General features: G+C 44.1%; 1 protein-coding gene across 3 annotated transcripts in view; it reads right to left on the minus strand.

Moving 5' to 3' along the window:
* The window catches only part of zdhhc2 (zDHHC palmitoyltransferase 2), a 37218-nt gene that overhangs the window by 2505 nt on the left and 12337 nt on the right, over window positions 1-22376 (minus strand). For all 3 annotated transcript variants that reach the window (XM_029771632.1, XM_029771631.1, XM_029771633.1), the window contains exons 2-11: window positions 17254-17280; window positions 13210-13304; window positions 11330-11450; window positions 8127-8196; window positions 7989-8021; window positions 7549-7669; window positions 6948-7080; window positions 4646-4772; window positions 3855-3947; window positions 2512-2630 (exon numbers count right to left, since the gene is read on the minus strand). In XM_029771632.1, the coding sequence (XP_029627492.1) occupies window positions 2512-2630; window positions 3855-3947; window positions 4646-4772; window positions 6948-7080; window positions 7549-7669; window positions 7989-8021; window positions 8127-8196; window positions 11330-11450; window positions 13210-13304; window positions 17254-17280 (939 nt within the window). The remainder of the gene's footprint in view (window positions 1-2511; window positions 2631-3854; window positions 3948-4645; window positions 4773-6947; window positions 7081-7548; window positions 7670-7988; window positions 8022-8126; window positions 8197-11329; window positions 11451-13209; window positions 13305-17253; window positions 17281-22376) is intronic.

Genomic DNA, 22376 nt, shown 5'->3' on the forward strand with positions numbered 1-22376 from the left:
ATATGGACATGAAGTTAGAGTTAGGGTTATACTGGGATATGGACATGAAGTTAGAGTTAGGGTTGAACCGGGATCTGGACATGAGGCTAGAGTTAGGCTTGAACCAGGATCTGGACATGGAGCTAGAGTTAGGGTTGAACCGGGATCTGGACATGGAGTTAGGCTTGAACCAGGATCTGGACATGAAGCTAAGGTTAGGGCTGAACTGGGATCTGGACATGGAGTTAGGCTTGAACCAGGATCTGGACATGAAGCTAAGGTTAGGGCTGAACTGGGATCTGGACATGGAGTTAGGCTTGAACCAGGATCTGGACATGAAGCTAAGGTTAGGGCTGAACTGGGATCTGGACATGGAGTTAGGCTTGAACCAGGATCTGGACATGAAGCTAAGGTTAGGGCTGAACCGGGATCTGGACATGGAGTTAGGCTTGAACCAGGATCTGGACATGAAGCTAAGGTTAGGGCTGAACTGGGATCTGGACATGGAGTTAGGCTTGAACCAGGATCTGGACATGAAGCTAAGGTTAGGGCTGAACTGGGATCTGGACATGGAGTTAGGCTTGAACCAGGATCTGGACATGAAGCTAAGGTTAGGGCTGAACTGGGATCTGGACATGGAGTTAGGCTTGAACCAGGATCTGGACATGAAGCTAAGGTTAGGGCTGAACCGGGATCTGGACATGGAGTTAGGCTTGAACCAGGATCTGGACATGAAGCTAAGGTTAGGGCTGAACTGGGATCTGGACATGGAGTTAGGCTTGAACCAGGATCTGGACATGAAGCTAAGGTTAGGGCTGAACCGGGATCTGGACATGGAGTTAGGCTTGAACCAGGATCTGGACATGAAGCTAGAGTTAGGGTTGAACCAGGATCTGGACATGAAGTTAGAGTTAGGGTTGAACCGGGATCTGGACATGAAGCTAGAGTTAGGGTTGAACCGGGATCTGGACATGAGGCTAGAGTTAGGCTTGAACCAGGATCTGGACATGGAGCTAGAGTTAGGGTTGAACCGGGATCTGGACATGGAGTTAGGGTTGAACCAGGATCTGGACATGAAGCTAGAGTTAGGGTTGAACTGGGATGTGGACATGAAGCTAGAGTTAGGGCTGAACCGGGATCTGGACATGGAGTTAGGCTTGAACCAGGATCTGGACATGAAGCTAAGGTTAGGGCTGAACTGGGATCTGGACATGGAGTTAGGCTTGAACCAGGATCTGGACATGAAGCTAAGGTTAGGGCTGAACTGGGATCTGGACATGGAGTTAGGCTTGAACCAGGATCTGGACATGAAGCTAAGGTTAGGGCTGAACCGGGATCTGGACATGGAGTTAGGCTTGAACCAGGATCTGGACATGAAGCTAAGGTTAGGGCTGAACTGGGATCTGGACATGGAGTTAGGCTTGAACCAGGATCTGGACATGAAGCTAAGGTTAGGGCTGAACCGGGATCTGGACATGGAGTTAGGCTTGAACCAGGATCTGGACATGAAGCTAAGGTTAGGGCTGAACCGGGATCTGGACATGGAGTTAGGCTTGAACCAGGATCTGGACATGAAGCTAAGGTTAGGGCTGAACTGGGATCTGGACATGGAGTTAGGCTTGAACCAGGATCTGGACATGAAGCTAAGGTTAGGGCTGAACTGGGATCTGGACATGGAGTTAGGCTTGAACCAGGATCTGGACATGAAGCTAAGGTTAGGGCTGAACCGGGATCTGGACATGGAGTTAGGCTTGAACCAGGATCTGGACATGAAGCTAAGGTTAGGGCTGAACTGGGATCTGGACATGGAGTTAGGCTTGAACCAGGATCTGGACATGAAGCTAAGGTTAGGGCTGAACCGGGATCTGGACATGGAGTTAGGCTTGAACCAGGATCTGGACATGAAGCTAAGGTTAGGGCTGAACCGGGATCTGGACATGGAGTTAGGCTTGAACCAGGATCTGGACATGAAGCTAAGGTTAGGGCTGAACTGGGATCTGGACATGGAGTTAGGCTTGAACCAGGATCTGGACATGAAGCTAAGGTTAGGGCTGAACTGGGATCTGGACATGGAGTTAGGCTTGAACCAGGATCTGGACATGAAGCTAGAGTTAGGGTTGAACCAGGATCTGGACATGGAAGCTAAGGTTAGGGTTGAACTGGGATCTGGACATGAAGCTAGAGTTAGGGTTGAACCGCGATCTGGACATGGAGTTAGGCTTGAACCAGGATCTGGACATGAAGCTAAGGTTAGGGCTGAACTGGGATCTGGACATGGAGTTAGGCTTGAACCAGGATCTGGACATGAAGCTAAGGTTAGGGCTGAACTGGGATCTGGACATGGAGTTAGGGTTGAACCAGGATCTGGACATGAAGCTAAGGTTAGGGTTGAACTGGGATCTGGACATGAAGCTAAGGTTAGGGTTGAACCGCGATCTGGACATGAAGCTAAGGTTAGGGTTGAATCGGGATCTGGACATGAAGATAAGGTTAGGGTGTGCTCGGCTCCCATCAGATATTTGAGCCCATCACCCCGTCTCTCTTTGTCCTCTGCTCCCCCATTCTCTGTCCAGGAGGGGGCGCTGTTCAGCAGTCGACTTTGGGACTCCCTCAGTGGTTTGGCTGGGAACTGGTGGCTCTCTCCAACAACACTGCACAACACAACACAGGACAAACCATTAGGCAGGATCAGTAGATGAATGGATTTCAATGGACTATGACTGTTAGAAAAGTACTCTAAAGTACTCTCTCACATCTGTATCCAAAAACCATCTTTATGGAAAAGGACCAAATGTATGAAGAGTGTAGGCAGGACAGTGATTTCCTGTGAGGGATGAATACTTACGTCTTGTTGGGAGGGGGGGTTGTGTCCAGGAGATTAATACTTATGTATTGGGGGGGGGGGGGGGGGGGGTGTCCGGGAGATTAAAACGTATGTATTGGGGGGGGGGGGTCCAGGAGATTAAAACACGTCTTGTTGGGAGGGGGGTTGTGTCCAGGCTATGAATACTTACGTCTTGTTGGGAGTGGGGTTGTGTCCAGGAGATTAATACTGACGTCTTGTTGGGAGGGGGGTTGTGTCCAGGAGATGAATACTTATGTCTTGTTGGGAGTGGGGTTGTGTCCAGGCTATGAATACTTACGTCTTGTTGGGAGTGGGGTTGTGTCCAGGAGATGAATACTTACGTCTTGTTGGGAGGGGGGTTGTGTCCATGAGATTAATACTTACGTCTTGTTGGGAGGGGGGTTGTGTCCATGAGATGAATACTTATGTCTTGTTGGGAGGGGGGTTGTGTCCAGGAGATGAATACTTACGTCTTGTTGGGAGTGGGGTTGTGTCCAGGAGATGAATACTTACGTCTTGTTGGGAGTGGGGTTGTGTCCAGGAGATTAATACTTACGTCTTGTTGGGAGGGGGGTTGTGTCCAGGAGATGAATACTGACGTCTTGTTGGGAGGGGGGTTGTGTCCATGAGATTAATACTTACGTCTTGTTGGGAGGGGGGTTGTGTCCAGGAGATGAATACTTACGTCTTGTTGGGAGTGGGGTTGTGTCCAGGAGATGAATACTTACGTCTTGTTGGGAGGGGGGGTTGTGTCCAGGAGATGAATACTTACGTCTTGTTGGGAGGGGGGTTGGGTCCAGGAGATGAATACTTATGTCTTGTTGGAAGGGGGGTTGTGTCCAGGAGATGAATACTTACGTCTTGTTGGGAGGGGGGTTGGGTCCAGGAGATGAATACTTATGTCTTGTTGGAAGGGGGGTTGTGTCCAGGAGATGAATACTTACGTCTTGTTGGGAGGGGGGTTGGGTCCAGGAGATGAATACTTATGTCTTGTTGGAAGGGGGGTTGTGTCCAGGAGATGAATACTTACGTCTTGTTGGGAGGGGGGTTGTGTCCAGGAGAGGTGGGCTGCTCAGGATCCTGGTTCACCAGACAGGTTGGGAAGGAGCACCCATCACCCAGACTAAACACAAAACACAACCCTGTGTTTTAAAGTCTTCCTCTTCATCCTCCTAATAACTAACAACTAACCTCCTCTCACGCTTAGAAACATTGTCCCCTCATTGCCCCCATAGTTCACTATTGAGTTCAAGTTCTTTCTTCTCCCCTCCTCTCTGTCACTGTTAGCCCCAGAGTATAGTCCAGAGCCTTGCCAGACCTTTCTGTTTAGCTGAGAATGTCAGTGTTTTCACGGTGGGTTCAGTAAGAGTCGATAGCATGATATTTTATTTGCGAGCAGCATACCACCCTGCATCCCACTGCTGGCTTGTCTCTGAAGCTAAACAGGGTTGGTCCTGGATGGGAGACCAGATGCTGCTGGAAGTGGTGTGGAGGGCCAGTAGGGGGCACTCTTCCCTCTGGTCTAAGGAGATCCCAATGCCCCAGGGCAGTGATTGGGGACATTTCCCTGCATAGGGTGCCATTTTTCTGATGGGATGTTAAAACGGGTGTCCTGACTCTGATCACTAAAGATCACATGTCACTTATCGTAAGAGTAGACATGTTAACCCTGGTGTCCTGGCTAAATTCTGGCCCTAATACCATCATGGCCACCTAATCATCCACAGCTTCCAATTGGCTCATTCTTACCCAGGTCGTTGCTGTAAAAGATCATATGTTCTCAGTTAACTTATCTGGTAAAATAAGGGAATAAGTATATACCTGGAGTACACAGGAAATGGCCAGTATCTCATTTCATCACCGAAGACCTGGCGGAAGTTCTTACTGAGGCCCAGACTGAAGCCATTCTTATCTGCCCCATGACGGAACGCTGGCGCGCGGACCGCCTCTGAACAACAGAGTAGAATATGATCAGTGTTGAACCAAAACTGAGGAGAGATCTAGTTTGGCATCGTTTATAGAGAACATATGCAATCTAGATGTTTCATAGTTCAAAGGAAACTGAGAGAGGAACGTCATTGTTTTGTGGGCACTTATGCAACTCCTGAACCAATAGCAACACCTTCATGGATAAAAAACATTTTGAGACATCAGTTGTCAAATATCCTATTGGTGAAGAGATTGCTGAAAGAGTTTGATATTCTCAAAGGGTGGGGAGATTTGCTGTTTAAAAGCCTGCCACAACTGCAGACTAACATCCTTGACTCCATCTCACTGAACTGCCCTTGGTACAGCAAAAATGAAGATCAGCCATTTGTAATTTACTTTATGTAATGACAATGAGCCAAAGAGCCCGAGAACCCTGCTCTCTGAGGACAGATCTATGCCTTCAGGTCTGCTGGCTGTGCTGTGTTACTAGGTGTGACTGACCGTGTCCTCTAAAGGCCTGTCCAGCAGGGCTACCTTTCCAGCAGGGCTACCTTTCCAACAGGGCTACCTTTCCAGCAGGGCTACCTTTCCAACAGGGCTACCTTTCCAGCAGGGCTACCTGTCCAGCAGGGCTACCTTTCCAGCAGGGCTACCTGTCCAGTGTCTGTTACTAAGCCTCTTACTGTGAGCCTGTTGTTCACACCCTGAATAATCCACTCACTCAGATATGAGACAGAAAAGTGCACCACTGTGCACATATTAGAGCTGGGCGATATGGGGAAGATAACGATAAATTGAACGATGCGTTTTTAAAATGAGTGTGCACCACTTTTATATTACCCTTAAAACTACTACTACTGCTACTGCTCCTACTACTACTACTACTACTACTGGTACTACTACTACTGCTCCTACTACTACTGCTACTACTGGTACTACTACTACTGGTACTACTACTACTGCTACTGCTGTTACTACTAATACTACTACTGGTACTACTACTACTACTGCTACTGCTGCTACTACTACTACTGCTACTACTGCTCCTACTACTACTGGTACTACTATTACTGCTACTACTACTACTGGTAATACTACTACTGCTACTACTGCTACTACTGCTACTACTACTGCTACTACTACTACTGGTACTACTATTACTGCTACTACTACTACTGCTACTACTACTGGTACTACTATTACTGCTACTACTACTACTGCTACTACTACTGGTACTACTACTACTGCTACTACTGCTACTACTACTGCTACTACTACTACTGGTACTACTATTACTGCTACTACTACTACTGCTACTACTACTGGTACTACTACTACTGCTACTACTGCTACTGCACTAAGACTGCTACTACTACTACTACTAGTACTACTACTTATACTGCTTCTATCACTACTACTACTGCTACTACTACTGCTACTGCTACTACTACTGCTACTACTACTGCTACTTTTACTACTACTGCTACTACTGCTACTACTACTGGTACTACTACTACTGCTACTACTGCTACTACTACTACTGGTACTACTATTACTGCTACTACTACTACTGCTACTACTACTGGTACTATTACTACTGCTACTACTGCTACTGCACTAAGACTGCTACTGCTACTACTACTACTACTAGTACTACTACTTATACTGCTTCTATTATCACTACTGCTACTGCTACTACTACTGCTACTACTACTGCTACTTTTACTACTACTGCTACTACTACTTGGAATGTTGTAGTTATCAATTGTCCCATTAGAAATAGCCCATAGTAGCAGACTAATTTCATGTCAAACTTCACATTCCTCTAGTAAAAGCTTATTATTGCTTATTATTATTAATATCAGTAATATGTCCTTGATAAATGATTGGTTCGGTCAGTATCGATAATTTCCAGTTTATCGTCCCAGCTCTAGCACACATAATAAGAGACTGCTCTCTCTGTCTGTCTGTCCGATAATGGCCATAACAAAGAGCCTTATCAAATCATACCACAGATGAGTGACTCAATCTGTGTTTTTATTTGATGTGGAGAAGAATAGAATAAGGTCCCTATCCCAGGCCTGTTCTTGGAAACTCCGTCAGAGCACCCATGTTAGGTCTGTTTCTATTCTGTTTAGTGAGACACCAGGGAAATGCTCACAACAACATACAGATACACCATGCCAGCTCTTACCCAGAGTGGATCTGTTCTTGCAGACCAGCCAGCAGTGGTAAACGAACAGCGAGGCCAGACTGACAGAGAACATGGAAGCAGCGAAGAACAGGAACATGATGTGGAACTTAGCCTGGGTGTCAGGCAGACCATTCTGAGGGAGCGGTTCCACATAAACACAATGTATTAGTCTTACAGTACCTGTATGTGTGCATTAGGCATAACCTGTAAGTAAAGTCTGCCAGCTAGTTGGGTGTTAGCATAGGTCGCTACGAAACTAGTCTAGGGGGAGCTTAACCAATCAGTGATCATCGTCCTCAAATCCAATGCCGCTGATTGGCTCATACCAGGTATTCTAACAGACGGTCGTGTGTTCTACCTTCAGCCTTGCAGAGAAATCAGAATACCAAGATCAGAACATGAAACAGTTATTTTCAGTTATACACCAAGCATCATCTTTCATACTGTATTATTTAGTCATTAAAAATAATAGTTTTCTCTAATGAGCATGGATATAGAGATATATAGATATAACAGACATTAGAAATTCAATCATTCCACTGGTTTAGACTGTACAGAATGTCAATTATTCAAAAGTTCACCATGAAAATATTTTACTCACGGTCCAGAATTTAATGAAGTACTGTAGATCTGTAGCAGTGATGAAAATGCAATATAATAAGGAGTATGCCAGGAACAGCATGAAAAACTTATAGTTGGAGAAGCCCACACAGTTATTCACCCTGTCACATTCCAAAACAAGAAGGCAATGCTCCAAGTCAATATCACACCATATGGGAAAATCCATCCGTTTGACAGCAACATACAGATGGTAAAAATGGCCCCCAAACAGAAACGGACAAGGCTGAAATATCATCTACATCATAGACATCAGTTAAGCCTTTGACGACAATGGAAAAAGCGATCAATTTATCAAACAAGATTTAAAAACTCTTACAAATCATACAGTAACCTAATGGAAAATATTGTTCCATTTCCTTTTGAATAATTAATCAAACATCACTTTGATTAAGTATGAAATGGTACAGTAGCAATACAGACCAGGGGCAATGGTGATCCATCTTTAGGATGCATCTGTAAAACAACAGTAAGGAAACTCAGTAACGGCTACAATTTTCCCCAACACAGTTTCAGTAGGGTTCTTATGAATAGTGCATAGGGCCATGAGCAGAGTCATACTTATCACAGACTGAGCAATGGTGACATCGATCAGGCTTGACCAGCTGGCAGCGATCACAGAAACGAATAGCTGAGGAATAAGAGAGACAGCGTCAGCACGGTCAATCAGACACCATCACCACCCTATCTACCCCACTGACCAATAATAAATGAATCATCAGCCTATCTACCCCACTGACCAATAACAAATGAATCATCAGCCTATCTACCCCACTGACCAATAATAAATGAATCATCAGCCTATCTACCCCACTGACCAATAATAAATGAATCATCAGCCTATCTACCCCACTGACCAATAACAAATGAATCATCAGCCTATCTACCCCACTGACCAATAACAAATGAATCATCAGCCTATCTACCCCACTGACCAATAACAAATGAATCATCAGCCTATCTACCCCACTGACCAATAACAAATGAATCATCAGCCTATCTACCCCACTGACCAATAACAAATGAATCATCAGCCTATCTACCCCACTGACCAATAACAAATGAATCATCAGCCTATCTACCCCACTGACCAATAACAAATGAATCATCAGCCTATCTACCCCACTGACCAATAACAAATGAGTCATCAGCCTATCTACCCCACTGACCAATAATAAATGAATCATCAGCCTATCTACCCCACTGACCAATAATAAATGAATCATCAGCCTATCTACCCCACTGACCAATAATAAATGAATCATCAGCCTATCTACCCCACTGACCAATAACAAATGAATCATCAGCCTATCTACCCCACTGACCAATAATAAATGAATCATCAGCCTATCTACCCCACTGACCAATAACAAATGAATCATCAGCCTATCTACCCCACTGACCAATAACAAATGAATCATCAGCCTATCTACCCCACTGACCAATAATAAATGAATCATCAGCCTATCTACCCCACTGACCAATAATAAATGAATCATCAGCCTATCTACCCCACTGACCAATAATAAATGAATCATCAGCCTATCTACCCCACTGACCAATAACAAATGAATCATCAGCCTATCTACCCCACTGACCAATAATAAATGAATAATCAGCCTATCTACCCCACTTTTATTGAACCTTTATTTAACTAGGCAAGTCAGTTAAGAACAAATTCTTATTTTACAATGACAGACATGATTTGGAAAGGCACACACCTGTCTATATAAGGTCCCACAGTTGACAGTGCATGTCAGAGCAAAAACCAAGCCATGAGGTCGAAGGAATTGTCCGTAGAGCCTCGAGACAGGATTGTGTAGAGGCAAAGGTCTGGGGAAGGGTACCAAAAAATGTCTGCAGCATTGAAGGTCCCCAAGAACACAGTGGCCTCCATCATTCATAAATGGAAGAAGTTTGGAACCACCAAGACTCTTCCTAGAGCTGGCTGCCTGGCCAAACTGAGCAATCGGGGGAGAAGGGCCTTGGTCAGGGAGATGACCAAGAACCCAATGGTCACTCTGACAGAGATCCAGAGTTCCTCTGTGGAGATGGGAGAAACTTCCAGAAGAACAACCATATCTGCAGCACTCCACCAATCAGGCCTTTATGGTAGAGAGGCCAGACGGATGCCACTCCTCAGTAAAAGGCACATGACAGCCAAAAGACACCTAAAGACTCTCAGACCATGAGAAACAAGACTCTCTGGTCTGATAAAACCAAGATTGAATTCTTTGGCCTGAATGCCAAGCGTCACGTCTAGAGGACACCTGGCACCAAACTTCCCTACGGTGAAGCATGGTGGTGGCAGCATCATGCTGTGGACTAGTCAGGATCGAGGCAAAGTTGAACGGAGCAATGTACAGAGAGATCCTTAATGAAAACCTGCTCCAGAGCGCTCAGGACCTCAGACAGGCAAAGTTTCACCTTCCAACAGGACAACGACCTGAAGCACACTGCCAAGACAACGCAGGAGTAGCTTCGGGACAAGTCTCTGAATGTCTTTGAGTGGCCCAGCCAGAGCCCGGACTTGAACCCGATCAAACATCTCTGGAGAGACCTGAAAATAGCTGTGCAGCAACGCTCCCCATCCAACATGACAGACCTTGAGAGGATCTACAAAGAAGAATGGGAGAAACTCTCCAAATACAGGTGTGCCAAGCTTGTAGTGTCGTACCCAAGAAGACTCAAGGCTGTAATCGCTGCCAAAGGTGCTTCAACAAAGTACTGAGTTAAGGGTCTGAATATTTCTGTAAATTTAACATTTATGGGGGGTTCTATTTATAAATTACCAAAAATGTCAAATGCTTTGTCATTATGGGGTATTGTGTGTAGATGGATGAGGGGAAAAAACAATTTAATCAATTTTAGAATAAAGCTGTGACCTAACAAAATGTGGAAAAGGTCAAAGGGTCTGAATACTTTCCGAAGGCACTGGGGACATTCTTGCAACATCAGGCGAATTTACGAACAAGGGGAGAAAATAAGGCGGTCCGGTACTGCGTACCGGAAAAATAAATAGTGGAGGTATGCTGTACCGGTAAAACATGGGCCTATCACAATAATTAAAACAAAATGTCAAGAAAACTGTAGGCTATTACATCCCTTTTTATCATTACCTCATGACAGAGGCATGAAAAATAAGTGAATAGATTTGAAAACGGGTGGTATAGCCTACACTCCAAATGCGATGTGGTTAGACGAGAACACCGAAATTTTGCCAAGGCAGAGATGAGCGGCTGACAACGAGACCCACGCAGACAGCAATGGACGCATAAATTCTGGCCTAATGACAACTTTGTGGTGTTTAGTGTAACAGATGTCTCTTTCCATTCACCACTGTTATGAGGCTGGAAATATGTTGTGAGTGGATGAAAGTGTGCGGGTAGCCTAGTAAAGGAGCTCTTTGAAGTGATTGTTTGACAATCAGATAAAAACATCATGACTGGTTGTGTTTATGCCACAATAAAAGGTTATACATTTTAAAAGTTAAATGACAAATCTTTATGACTAGGTCCAGAGAGATCCTATTGAATTAATAGGGATTATATATGTAATTAGGCCTATAAAAAACGTTGGTGCAGGTCCCGCACCGGGAAGAAATTAATTCTACTTTCGCTCCTGATTCAATGTATAATCATCAAAACAACTGGACAGTTTTTGTGTTATTAGAGTATTTGGTGCAATCAATTTTGGTTTGCTGGGTTGGTAAAAGTCAGCCCACAGGGCAGACTTTTTGTTTTAGCTTGTGTTCTGTAGAGTACCTCCAGACATGGTGCGGGTGTAGATGGGTAAATCCTTGGCTATCCTTCTAAGAATCTCCTGCTGAGACTCTCCACGGTCTTCACGCTCCAACAGCTCCTTGTCTGAGTAGGACAGGTGGAACTACAGAGAGGATGGAGGAACAGAATAAGAAGCATCCTGCGCCCCAACAGATGTAGGATCTTAATTTGATCACCCTGTTGCGGAGGTTTAAAAAAACCCGGTGCATATGAGGTTTAAAAAGTCTTCTGAAGTTTGTAATTTCTACACTTGAATTTCCCCTACAAAAATGTCCATTCATTGTAATCAACTTAATAATTCACATTTTCTGTTGCTGCAGGATTTTCTTCCCGCTGCAGCAAACTGGCTCAAATTACGATCCTACACCTCTAGAATATTGCAGGCCTACATCCATTACTAATGAGATACACGTCCCATTAGAGCTCTTATTATAATGCTGTGATCTACTGTAAATGCTGTGTAGCTCTGAGTGCTGGAGGACTGCAGTACAATACTGTTGTGTGTCACAAGGCTGATCCAGCTAAGTCATGTGCACTTCTATCTTTGCCCTTTCCTTCTGAGCAGCTAGATTGTTTGCAGAGCCACAGCAGCGCTGCTACATTATTACATTGAGGCACTCAGGCGTTTTATGATTGAAGGCTGAGGACTAATAACTTCAACAATAAAAAACACCATGGTGCCCAGTGCCACAGATATCACCACCCACTGAATCATCTAACAAATACATCTTACAGTATGAAGGAAAACATTGTTATTGAGTGAGCTGAATGGTAAGCTATCGCCCCTTGAATGAACCAGAGCACTCAGTACTGGAAGGAGCATTTTTGAGTGTCGTCTAAAACGCATGGATTCAACAACAACAAGCGCTGAATCAGGAGCAGAGATAATAGAGTGCTCCTTCAGGCAGTCGGAGAAGAATGTAATATCACTGTAAATATCACTCTCAATATTGCTCTCAATATCATTTTAAATAACACTTTCAATCATAGCAGGAGAGACTGGAGCCTAGTTCTCTACCTCTCCCTGTACCTCATCATCCAGACTAGCCTAGTTCTGTACCTCTCCCTGTACCTCATCATCCAGACTAGCCTAGTTCTGTACCTCTCCCTGTACCTCATCATCCAGACTAGCCTAGTTCTGTACCTCTCCCTGTACCTCATCATCCAGACTAGCCTAGTTCTGTACCTCTCCCTGTACCTCATCATCCAGACTAGCCTAGTTCTGTACCTCTCCCTGTACCTCATCATCAAAACTAGCCTAGTTCTGTACCTCTCCCTGTACCTCATCATCCAGATTAGCCTAGTTCTGTACCTCTCCCTGTACCTCATCATCCAGACTAGCCTAGTTCTGTACCTCTCCCTGTACCTCATCATCCAGACTAGCCTAGTTCTGTACCTCTCCCTGTACCTCATCATCCAGACTAGCCTAGTTCTGTACTTCTCCCTGTACCTCATCATCCAAACTAGCCTAGTTCTGTACCTCTCCCTGTACCTCATCATCCAGACTAGCCTAGTTCTGTACCTCTCCCTGTACCTCATCATCCAGACTAGCCTAGTTCTGTACCTCTCCCTGTACCTCATCATCCAGACTAGCCTAGTTCTGTACTTCTCCCTGTACCTCATCATCCAGACTAGCCTAGTTCTGTACCTCTCCCTGTACCTCATCATCCAGACTAGCCTATTTGATCAAATACACACACACACACACACACACACACACACACACACACACACACACACACACACACACACACACACACACACACACACACACACACACACACACACACACACACACACACACACACACACACACACACACACACACACACACACACACACACACACACACACACACTCACCTCTTTTAGGGGGTTCATGGGCTTGGTGAAGATGGTCTGCCAGTAGGCCCAGGTAAATAAGATGAAGACAACATGATAGGCCAGCAGATAAACAACTGGAAATAGAAAGACATACAGCTCACTGTGCAGCCAAGTAATCTGTCTGCTAGAAGCTAGATCTCTGACACAATTTTAGAATAGACCAACAAAGATGCCCTGTTTCCCATGAACTTGAAGTCAATAGTTGAACAGAGCACATTTGTCTTAAGAACCACCAAAGGAGAACGTGTCAAGGCTTTGGGACAGCCTGACTTTGGGACCTCCTGACTAACTGCCCTTAGATAAGGCTCTGGCAGAGCTATGATTTCCAAACAAGATGATTACAATCATGTTTGTATTTTGTGATGAAGCTTGTAGCGATGATTAGGCTAGCAACAGTGAATGTCTCTATTGGGTCCCAGCCTGTGTAGATGAGGAACTTGCAGAAAATCATATTCAACTGTTTCTAACTGCGTACTCCCAGACCCATCATGCAACATCATCCTCATTCCTGGGTGTCTGGTCTCTCCTGACTCTGACTGTGTAGATAACTGATTCAGGCCTGACAGAGGAAACAGACATTAATGAGTTCTTAGATAAACCCTTTAATAGACCTACTTCCTCTCCCCACAATGGTACTAATAACGTGGAAAGCGGTCTTACTAATGAATACCGTTGGCTCATGACTGACCATAGATAAGCCTCAACCTCTGGATTATTCATCTGGCATGGTATCAGTGTTCATCATATCATACTACTACTGTCAGGTATCAGTGTTCATCATATCATACTACTACTGTCAGGTATCAGTGTTCATCATATCATACTACTACTGTCAGGTATCAGTGTTCATCATATCATACTACTACTGTCAGGTATCAGTGTTCATCATATCATACTACTACTGTCAGGTATCAGTGTTCATCATATCATACTACTACTGTCAGGTATAAGTGTTCATCATATCATACTACTACTGTCAGGTATCAGTGTTCATCATATCATACTACTACTGTCAGGTATCAGTGTTCATCATATCATACTACTACTGTCAGGTATAAGTGTTCATCATAGGGGAGACTGGGGTAAGTTGAGACATTTTTTACATTCAGCATCACTCTGTCAAGGGAAATATAGTATTTCTAACAAAGATATCTACATATATTTCAGGATGTTGTGTATCCCTAGAAATAATCAGAATTTATGTAAACATTACAGTTTTGAAAACATAGCTTGTCCATAAAAAGTGGTCTCTTGGGACAACTTACTCTGGGTATGGGGTAAGTTGAGCCGCAGGACAGGGTAAGTTAAGCTGCCTACACATTTCTGTACTGAATTAAATATTACCACTACCTTTTTAAAACTATATCTATTTTTATTTCCCAAACACAATTCAACACAAACACAATTGCCCCCATTCACATTGACGGGGCTGTAGTGGAGCAGAGTTCCTTTGTGTCCACATCACAAACAAACTATCATGGTCCAAACACACCAAAACAGTCGTGAAGAGGGCACAACAACAATTATTCCTCCTTAGGAGACTGAAAAGATTTGGCATGGGTCCTCAGATCATCAAAAAGGTATACAGCTGCACCATCGAGAGCATCCTGACTGGTTGCATCACCGCCTGGTATGGAAACTGCTTAGCATCCAACCCTGTACATCACTGGGGCCAAGCTTCCTGCCATCCAGGACCTCTGTACCAGGCAGTGTCAGAGGAAGGCCCTAAAAATTGTCTAGGACTCCAGCCACCCTGGTCATAGACTGTTCTCTCTGCTACCACACGGCAAGCATGACCGGAGCACCAAGTCTAGGTCCAAAAGGCTCCTTAACAGCTTCTACCCCCAAGACTGCTGAACAGTTAATCAATTGGCTACCCAGACTATTTGCATTGACCCCCTCATAATTTTTTTACACTGCTGCTACTCGGTGTTAATTATCTATGCATAGTCACTTTACCCCTACCTACATGTACATACCTCAATTACCATCGACTAACCTGTACCCCCGTACATTGACTTGGTACCGGTACCCCTTGTATATAGCCTCGTTATTGTTATTTTATTGTGTTACTTTATTATGATTATTTATTTTTTACTTTAGTTTAATTAGTAAATATTTTCTTCAATCTTATTTCTCTTAAAACTGCATTGTTGGTTAACTTCTTCGGGCTAGGGGGCAGTATTTGGAAGTTTGGATGAATGAGTTGCCCAAAGTAAACTGCCTGTTACTCAGGCCCAGAAGCTAGGATATGCATATGCATTGGTAGTATTGGATAGAAAACACTCTAAAGTTTCCAAAACTGTTAAAATAATGTCTGTGAGAATAACAGAACTGATATAGCAGGCGAAAACCCGAGGAGAATCCGTGCAGAATCTTTTTTGGGGGAGGTGACACCATTTATAATGCCTGTCTATGGGGAAATCAATGGAATACCTCCCAGATTGCAGTTCCTAGGGCTTCCAGTAGATGTCAACAGTCTTTAGAAAGAGTTTCAGGCTTGTTTTTTGAAAAATTAGCTAGAATTTGTAGTTTTTCTAAGTGGCTCCCATTTTGGCTGTAGTGTTATGACACTCGTGGATGAGAGCGCGCACTTTGTTATTTATCTCCGGTAATGAACATACTATTCTCCATCTTAAATTTGATCGTTTATTTACATATTAGGGTACCTGAGGATTGATTAGAAATGTTGTTTGACTTGTTTGGACAAAGTTTATTGGTAACGTTTGGGATTCATTTTGTATGCATTTTGAATGAGGTAAACCAGTGGATTATTGAATGAAGCGTGCCAACGAAACTGACTTTTTGGGGATATAAAGAAGGACTTTATCGAACAAAACGACCATTTGTGATGTAGCTGGGACCCTTTGGATTGTAAGTAAGAATTTCACGGTATTCGGCGCATGTGGCAAATAACATTTGATTTTATATTTTTGTATTTTAAGCATTTTAAGCATTTTTTAACACAGGCTTAACACCTAACACACACTTTTAACATAGGCCAGGCCCTGTTGTTACCTCATATCCCAGCGATAATACCTTGCATTACGCCTGGGAAGAAAACACTTCCATTTGCTCAACTTGCCATTGGCTTAACCATTGGCTCAACTTACCCCATGGCTATTTGCTCAACCTACCCCAAGGCAAACATTTGGACAATATTAGCACACACAATATAAGGATGCACTTTCATACTAGGTTTATGACCTCATATTGAAGCTTATAGAGACCCCAACTGATGTAAAGAACAATCTTTAAATGATCTATATTGGTTTTGTTGAGATATGTGTTAGAGGTAGGTGAAGGAGTCAAGTGCAGGAGAGCAGAGATGTCCAAGTAGCGTCTTTAATAGGCAAGTCCACAAAAAAGGTCAGGTACAATACCAAACCAAAAAAAACGCCCACGACACAAGAGAACACAGTACTCATGGAAGGAGGAAAAACAACGCTCCTAAACTAATACGCACTCAGTATAAACGTGAATAAACCTGAGGCACAACCTCAACGAGCAACAACACGAATAATCCCACACAAACCTAAGCAGGCAACAGGGGTAATTATACACACAGAAATTAAAGCAAATGAACCCAGGTGTGAAAGAACCAAAGACAAAACAAACGGAAAAGGAAAAATGGATCGGTGATGGCTAGTAGGCCAGCGACGCTGAGCACCGCCCGAACAGGGAGAGGAACCACCTTCGGTGGAAGTCGTGACAGGTTTAGATACAAGCATCATGAAACTTCTAACCCAGTAAATGCATTTGAGGTGATGAAAATCTGTTTTTTGGACCTAACTTGCTTACCACTTTTTCCATGTGGTTTCTTCCTTCACAGACTGCATGAAATGAGGACCTCTTCTTAAATATTTGGTCAAATTATTAATTTTGTGTATGGTTTCCTAGAAATAAGGGTGGCTCAACTTACCCCTTTGTCTCAACTTGCCCCACTCTCCTCTATCATACTGCTACTGGCAGGTATTAATGTTCATTATACTGTAGAAGAATATATATGGGTCAGGGACTTACTCTTCTGTCCAATGTTGTCGATCGATTCTGAAAAGAGAAGATGAGAAATGTGCAGTCATGTCTCTGTGTTGTTTGCTGTATTATGGACAAATAAAGAAATGGAAATGCTTTGAACATTTTCAGCAGCATCCCTCTTCAGTATAATGTGTTATCATTATGTGTAGATTGTGCTGAAAACAAAGGATTATTTTCTCCTTGGTGTACTTGGCATCAATATCCTTGGCACACAAATGACCGTTTAATAACGATAAATAAACTGAGGATGATGCAGACAAGTGTGCTGAATCCCTATAAGTGCCATCTGACACATCAAACTCCCACAACTTACAGAAACATAATCACGACCTGATCCAATCATAAATTACTCTCCTTCTTATACCTTTTGATATAGTAAAGCATTGCTGTGCATTAACACAAAAGCAGTGGCAGCAACAGTAGCACCGTGCCTGGTGCAGTCTGGCGTGAATGCTGACTGGCAGCTGCTCCACCTGCAGCAGGGCAGGCCTGAGACAAAGCAGCTGACCACATGACAGGATCAGCACCCCAGTCCTCAACACACTGATTCAGCTCAGCTAATATACATGAGTAGCACCCTACTACACACACCTACTAATACACCTATGCACATGAAAAGCACCAAGACACAACTAATACCAGGGGTTGGAACCGGTTCAGGGAACAGAACCGAAAACCGGAAAATAAATAAATATTTCAAGGAACAGAATCAGAACTGGGAACGAAAGTGGTCTATACTGTTCCGGAACAGAACCTTTATTTTTAAAGCATGGGAACCGGTTATAACGTTATTTTACGTTCCCGGGCAATTTTTTCCAGTCCCACAAAAAAATGCAAAACAAACACCTATGCAAAGCTCTCCCTCTGTCAATCAGAAACTTCTTCCAGTGTCTGCCTGCAAGCTTAAAATCTTTGTCAGTGTGTGTGCATGTTTAGGCAACCTGCCCCTCCACCCTCCGAAGCATAGTCTAGTAGCCTAATGACCTTACAAGCTGTATTCAGAAATTAGGGAGTGAGATTTTTAATTAGAGTGGATACATTTAATTAGAATGGATTAACTTTTTAAATGCTAGTTAGGGATACTATAGTTAGTTATCACATTTCACATTGGATTTATTAAGTACAAAGAGGTAAGATGTTGTTTTAATTCTGGTGCCACTCTGCACACACAAGCTTGTTAGCTAGCAAGCTTCTCTGGTCCAACGTTAAGTCAACTCTGAAGTTCAAAGACATTCAAAGTTCCTCCATAGAAGCTGCTCTTCCGTAGATATAATTCTATAGGCCTAATTCAGATAATGCATGTCATTACAAGATGCCCAGCGCTTCAAGCCAAGACTCCACACAGTTTGGTTTCCCCATAAACATAAATGCTATATGAATTACCATGCGCGATTTTGCCAATTTAGCGCCACTGGGCCTGCCAGCAGACCGGGACGGGGTAGGGACAGGGACGGGGATGGGAGGGGTGAGGTTATAATCATGTAAATCCAAATAAGTCCAAAAATGCATTCTGATTGGGTCAAATTTACATTTTATTTTCTCACAGATATGGAAAAGGTTGTTCACTTTTGCAGCTAGCTTTGTTAAGTTTTGTTAGTGGCACACAGAATAGTTATAGCTAGTTGGCTATGCTTTTATCAACATGGATATCCGAAAATGGCTGGGCACTGCCAAGAGCAAAAAAGTGAGGACCACCATGTCAAAATCGATGCTGAGCTCACCAAGCGGCCTGTTAGCCCAACTACTGAGGTTGAGGAACCTAGCAGCAAATGCCCCCACGCCGCCTGCTGCCCAACAAGATGGAGAAGTGTCATAGCCCAGCACTAGGGTAACATCCCAACAAGCACCTGCACCTCCGTTACCCCAGCCACTAGCACCTGATGACCTTGGTGATGAGGAGCCAGCATTACCCCAGCCACCTGACGACCTCGGTGATGAGGAGCCAGCGTTACCCCAGCCACCTGACGACCTCTGTGATGAAGAGCCAGCATTACCCCAGCCACCTGACAACCTCGGTGATGAGGAGCCAGCATTACCCCAGCCACCTGATGACCTCGGTGATGAGGAGTAGAGGTCGACCGATTCATCGGAATGGCCGATTAATTAGGGCCGATTTCAAGTTTTCATAACAATCGGTAATCGGTATTTTTGGTCACCGATTTGCCGATTTTTATTTATTTTTTAAAATATTTTTTAACTAGGCAAGTCAGTTAAGAACACATTCTTATTTTCAATGACGGCCTAGGAACGGTGGGTTAACTGCCTTGTTCAGGGGCAGAACGACAGATTTTTACCTTGTCAGCTTGGGGATTCAATCTTGCAACCTTGCGGTTAACTAGTCCAACGCTCTAACCACCTGCTTTACATTGCACTCCACGAGGAGCCTGCCTGTTACGCGAATGCAGTAAGCTTTAATGCTAGTAAGCTAGCATTAAACTTATCTTATAAAAAACAATCAATCAATCAATCATAATCACTAGTTAACTACACATGGTTGATGATATTACTAGTTTATCTAGCCTGTCCTGCGTTGCATGTAATCGAAGCGGTGCGCATTCGCGAAAAAGGACTGTAGTTGCTCCAACTTGTACCTAACCATAAACATCAATGTCTTTCTTAAAATCAATACACAAGTATATATTTTTAAACCTGCATATTTAGTTAATATTGCCTGCTAACATGAATTTCTTTTAACTAGGGAAAATGTGTCACCTCTGCAACAGAGTCAGGGTATATGCAGCAGTTTGGGCCGCCTGGCTCGTTGCGAACTGTGTGAATACTATTTCTTCCTAACAAATACAGCCAACTTCGCCAAACGGGGGATGATTTAACAAAGCGCATTTGCGAAAAAAGCACAATTGTTGCACGACTGTACCTAACCATAAACATCAATGCCTTTCTTAAAATCAATACACAGAAGTATATATTTTTAAACCTGCATATTTAGCTAAAAGAAATCCAGGTTAGCAGGCAATATTAACCAGGTGAAATTGTGTCACTTCTCTTCCGTTCATTGCACGCAGAGTCAGGGTATATGCAACAGTTTGGGCCGCCTGGCTCGCTGTGAACTAATTTGCCTGAATTTTACGTAATTATGTGTCACGTCCTGACCAGTATAGGGGTTATTTGTTATTGTAGTTTGGTCAGGACGTGGCAGGGGGTGTTTGTTTTATGTGGTTCAGGGTGTGTTTTGTGTATGTGTTTAGGTAGAGGGGTATTTGATTTATTAGTCCGGGGTTTGTTAGTCATTGTTCTATGTTAGTATATTTCTATGTTCTATCTAGTCTTTTGTATTTCTATGTTTAGTTAATTAGGCTTGGACCGTCAATTGGAGGCAGCTGGTTATTGTTGCCTCTGATTGAGGGTCCTATAATTAGGAGTTTGTTTTCATGGGTTTTTTGTGGGAGATTGTGCTGTGTATAGCTTTGTGCCTTACCGGCCTGTTATTCGTAGCTGTGTTTTGTATACGTGTTTGTTTTGGGTTTTCCTTTTTTGTCCGCAATAAAGAAGATGAGTGTACATATTCCCGCTGCGTTTTGGTCCTCTCCTTACGACACCTATGACAGAATCTCCCACCACAAATGGACCAAGCAGCGGGGTAAGGAGCACGAGGAAGAAGGATGGACATGGGCGGAGATGAGGATGAGCATTTCCAGGGCTATGGAGGAGTTAAGGGAGCCCGAGAGGCAGCCCCAATAAAAAAAAAAATTGGGGGGGGGGGGGGGCACATGGGTAGTTTGGCTGGGCGAGGATTAAGCCCCAAGCCAAATCCCCGTGCTTTTTTTAGGCAACATATGACTGGACAGGTCCCGTGCTTAGGGGTAATGCGTACTGTGGCGAGGCCAAGTATTTTCAGGCCGGTGTGCGCAGTGCCAGCGCCCCGCATTTGCCAGGGGGAAGTGGGCACTCAGCCAGTACGGGCGGTGCCAGTCCTGCGCTCGAGACCGCCAGTGCGCCTCTACGGTCCAGTGTTTCCCGCTCCTCACACTAGCCTTGAAGTGCGTGTCTTCAGTCTGGCACATCCGGTACCAGCACCACGCACCAGGCTTCCAGTGCGTCAGCCCAGTCCAACTCGGCCTGTTCCTGCTCCTCGCACTAGCCTTGAGGTGCGTGTCCCCAGTCTGGTACCTCCACTACCAGCCCCACACATCAGGCTTCCAGTGCGTCAGCCCAGTCCCGAGCTTCCGACGACAGTGCCTCGTCCAGAGTGTCCGGCAACAGTGCCTCGTCCAGAGTATCCGGCAACAGTGCCTCGTCCAGAGCATCCGGCAACAGTGCCTCGTCCAGAGTAACCAGCAACAGTGCCTCGTCCAGAGTAACCAGCAACAGTGCCTCGTCCAGAATATAGTTTTGGGATTTATTTTGTTTTGGGGGTTTATTTTGGTTATTTGTGTGAGGTGCTTCCGGGGTCTGCACCTTTGGGGGGGGGGGGTACTGTCACGTCCTGACCAGTATAATGGTTATTTGTTATTGTAGTTTGGTCAGGACGTGGCAGGGGGTGTTTGTTTTATGTGGTTCAGGGTGTGTTTTGTGTATGTGTTTAGGTAGAGGGGTATTTGATTTATTAGTCCAGGGTTTGTTAGTCATTGTTCTATGTTAGTATATTTCTATGTTCTATCTAGTGTTTTGTATTTCTATGTTTAGTTAATTGGGGTTGGAACGTCAATTGGAGGCAGCTGGTTATTGTTGCCTCTGATTGAGGGTCCTATAATTAGGAGTTTGTTTTCATGGGTTTTTTGTGGGAGATTGTGCTGTGTATAGCTTTGTGCCTTACCGGCCTGTTATTCGTCGCTGTGTTTTGTATACGTGTTTTGGGTTTTCCTTTTTTGTCAATAAAGCAATAAAGAAGATGAGTGTACATATTCCCGCTGCGTTTTGGTCCTCTCCTTACGACACCTATAACATTATGACATAATATTGAAGGTTGTGCAATGTAACAGGAATATTTAGACTTATGGATGCCACCCGTTAGATAAAATACGGAACGGTTCCGTATTTCACTGAAAGAATAAACGTGATAGTTTCCGGATTCCACCATATTACTGACCTAAGGCTCGTGTTTCTGTGTGTTATTATGTTATAATTAAGTCTATGATTTGATAGAGCAG

The sequence above is a fragment of the Salmo trutta genome, chromosome 13 (assembly GCF_901001165.1).
Source record: "Salmo trutta chromosome 13, fSalTru1.1, whole genome shotgun sequence".
Lineage (NCBI taxonomy): Eukaryota > Metazoa > Chordata > Actinopteri > Salmoniformes > Salmonidae > Salmo > Salmo trutta.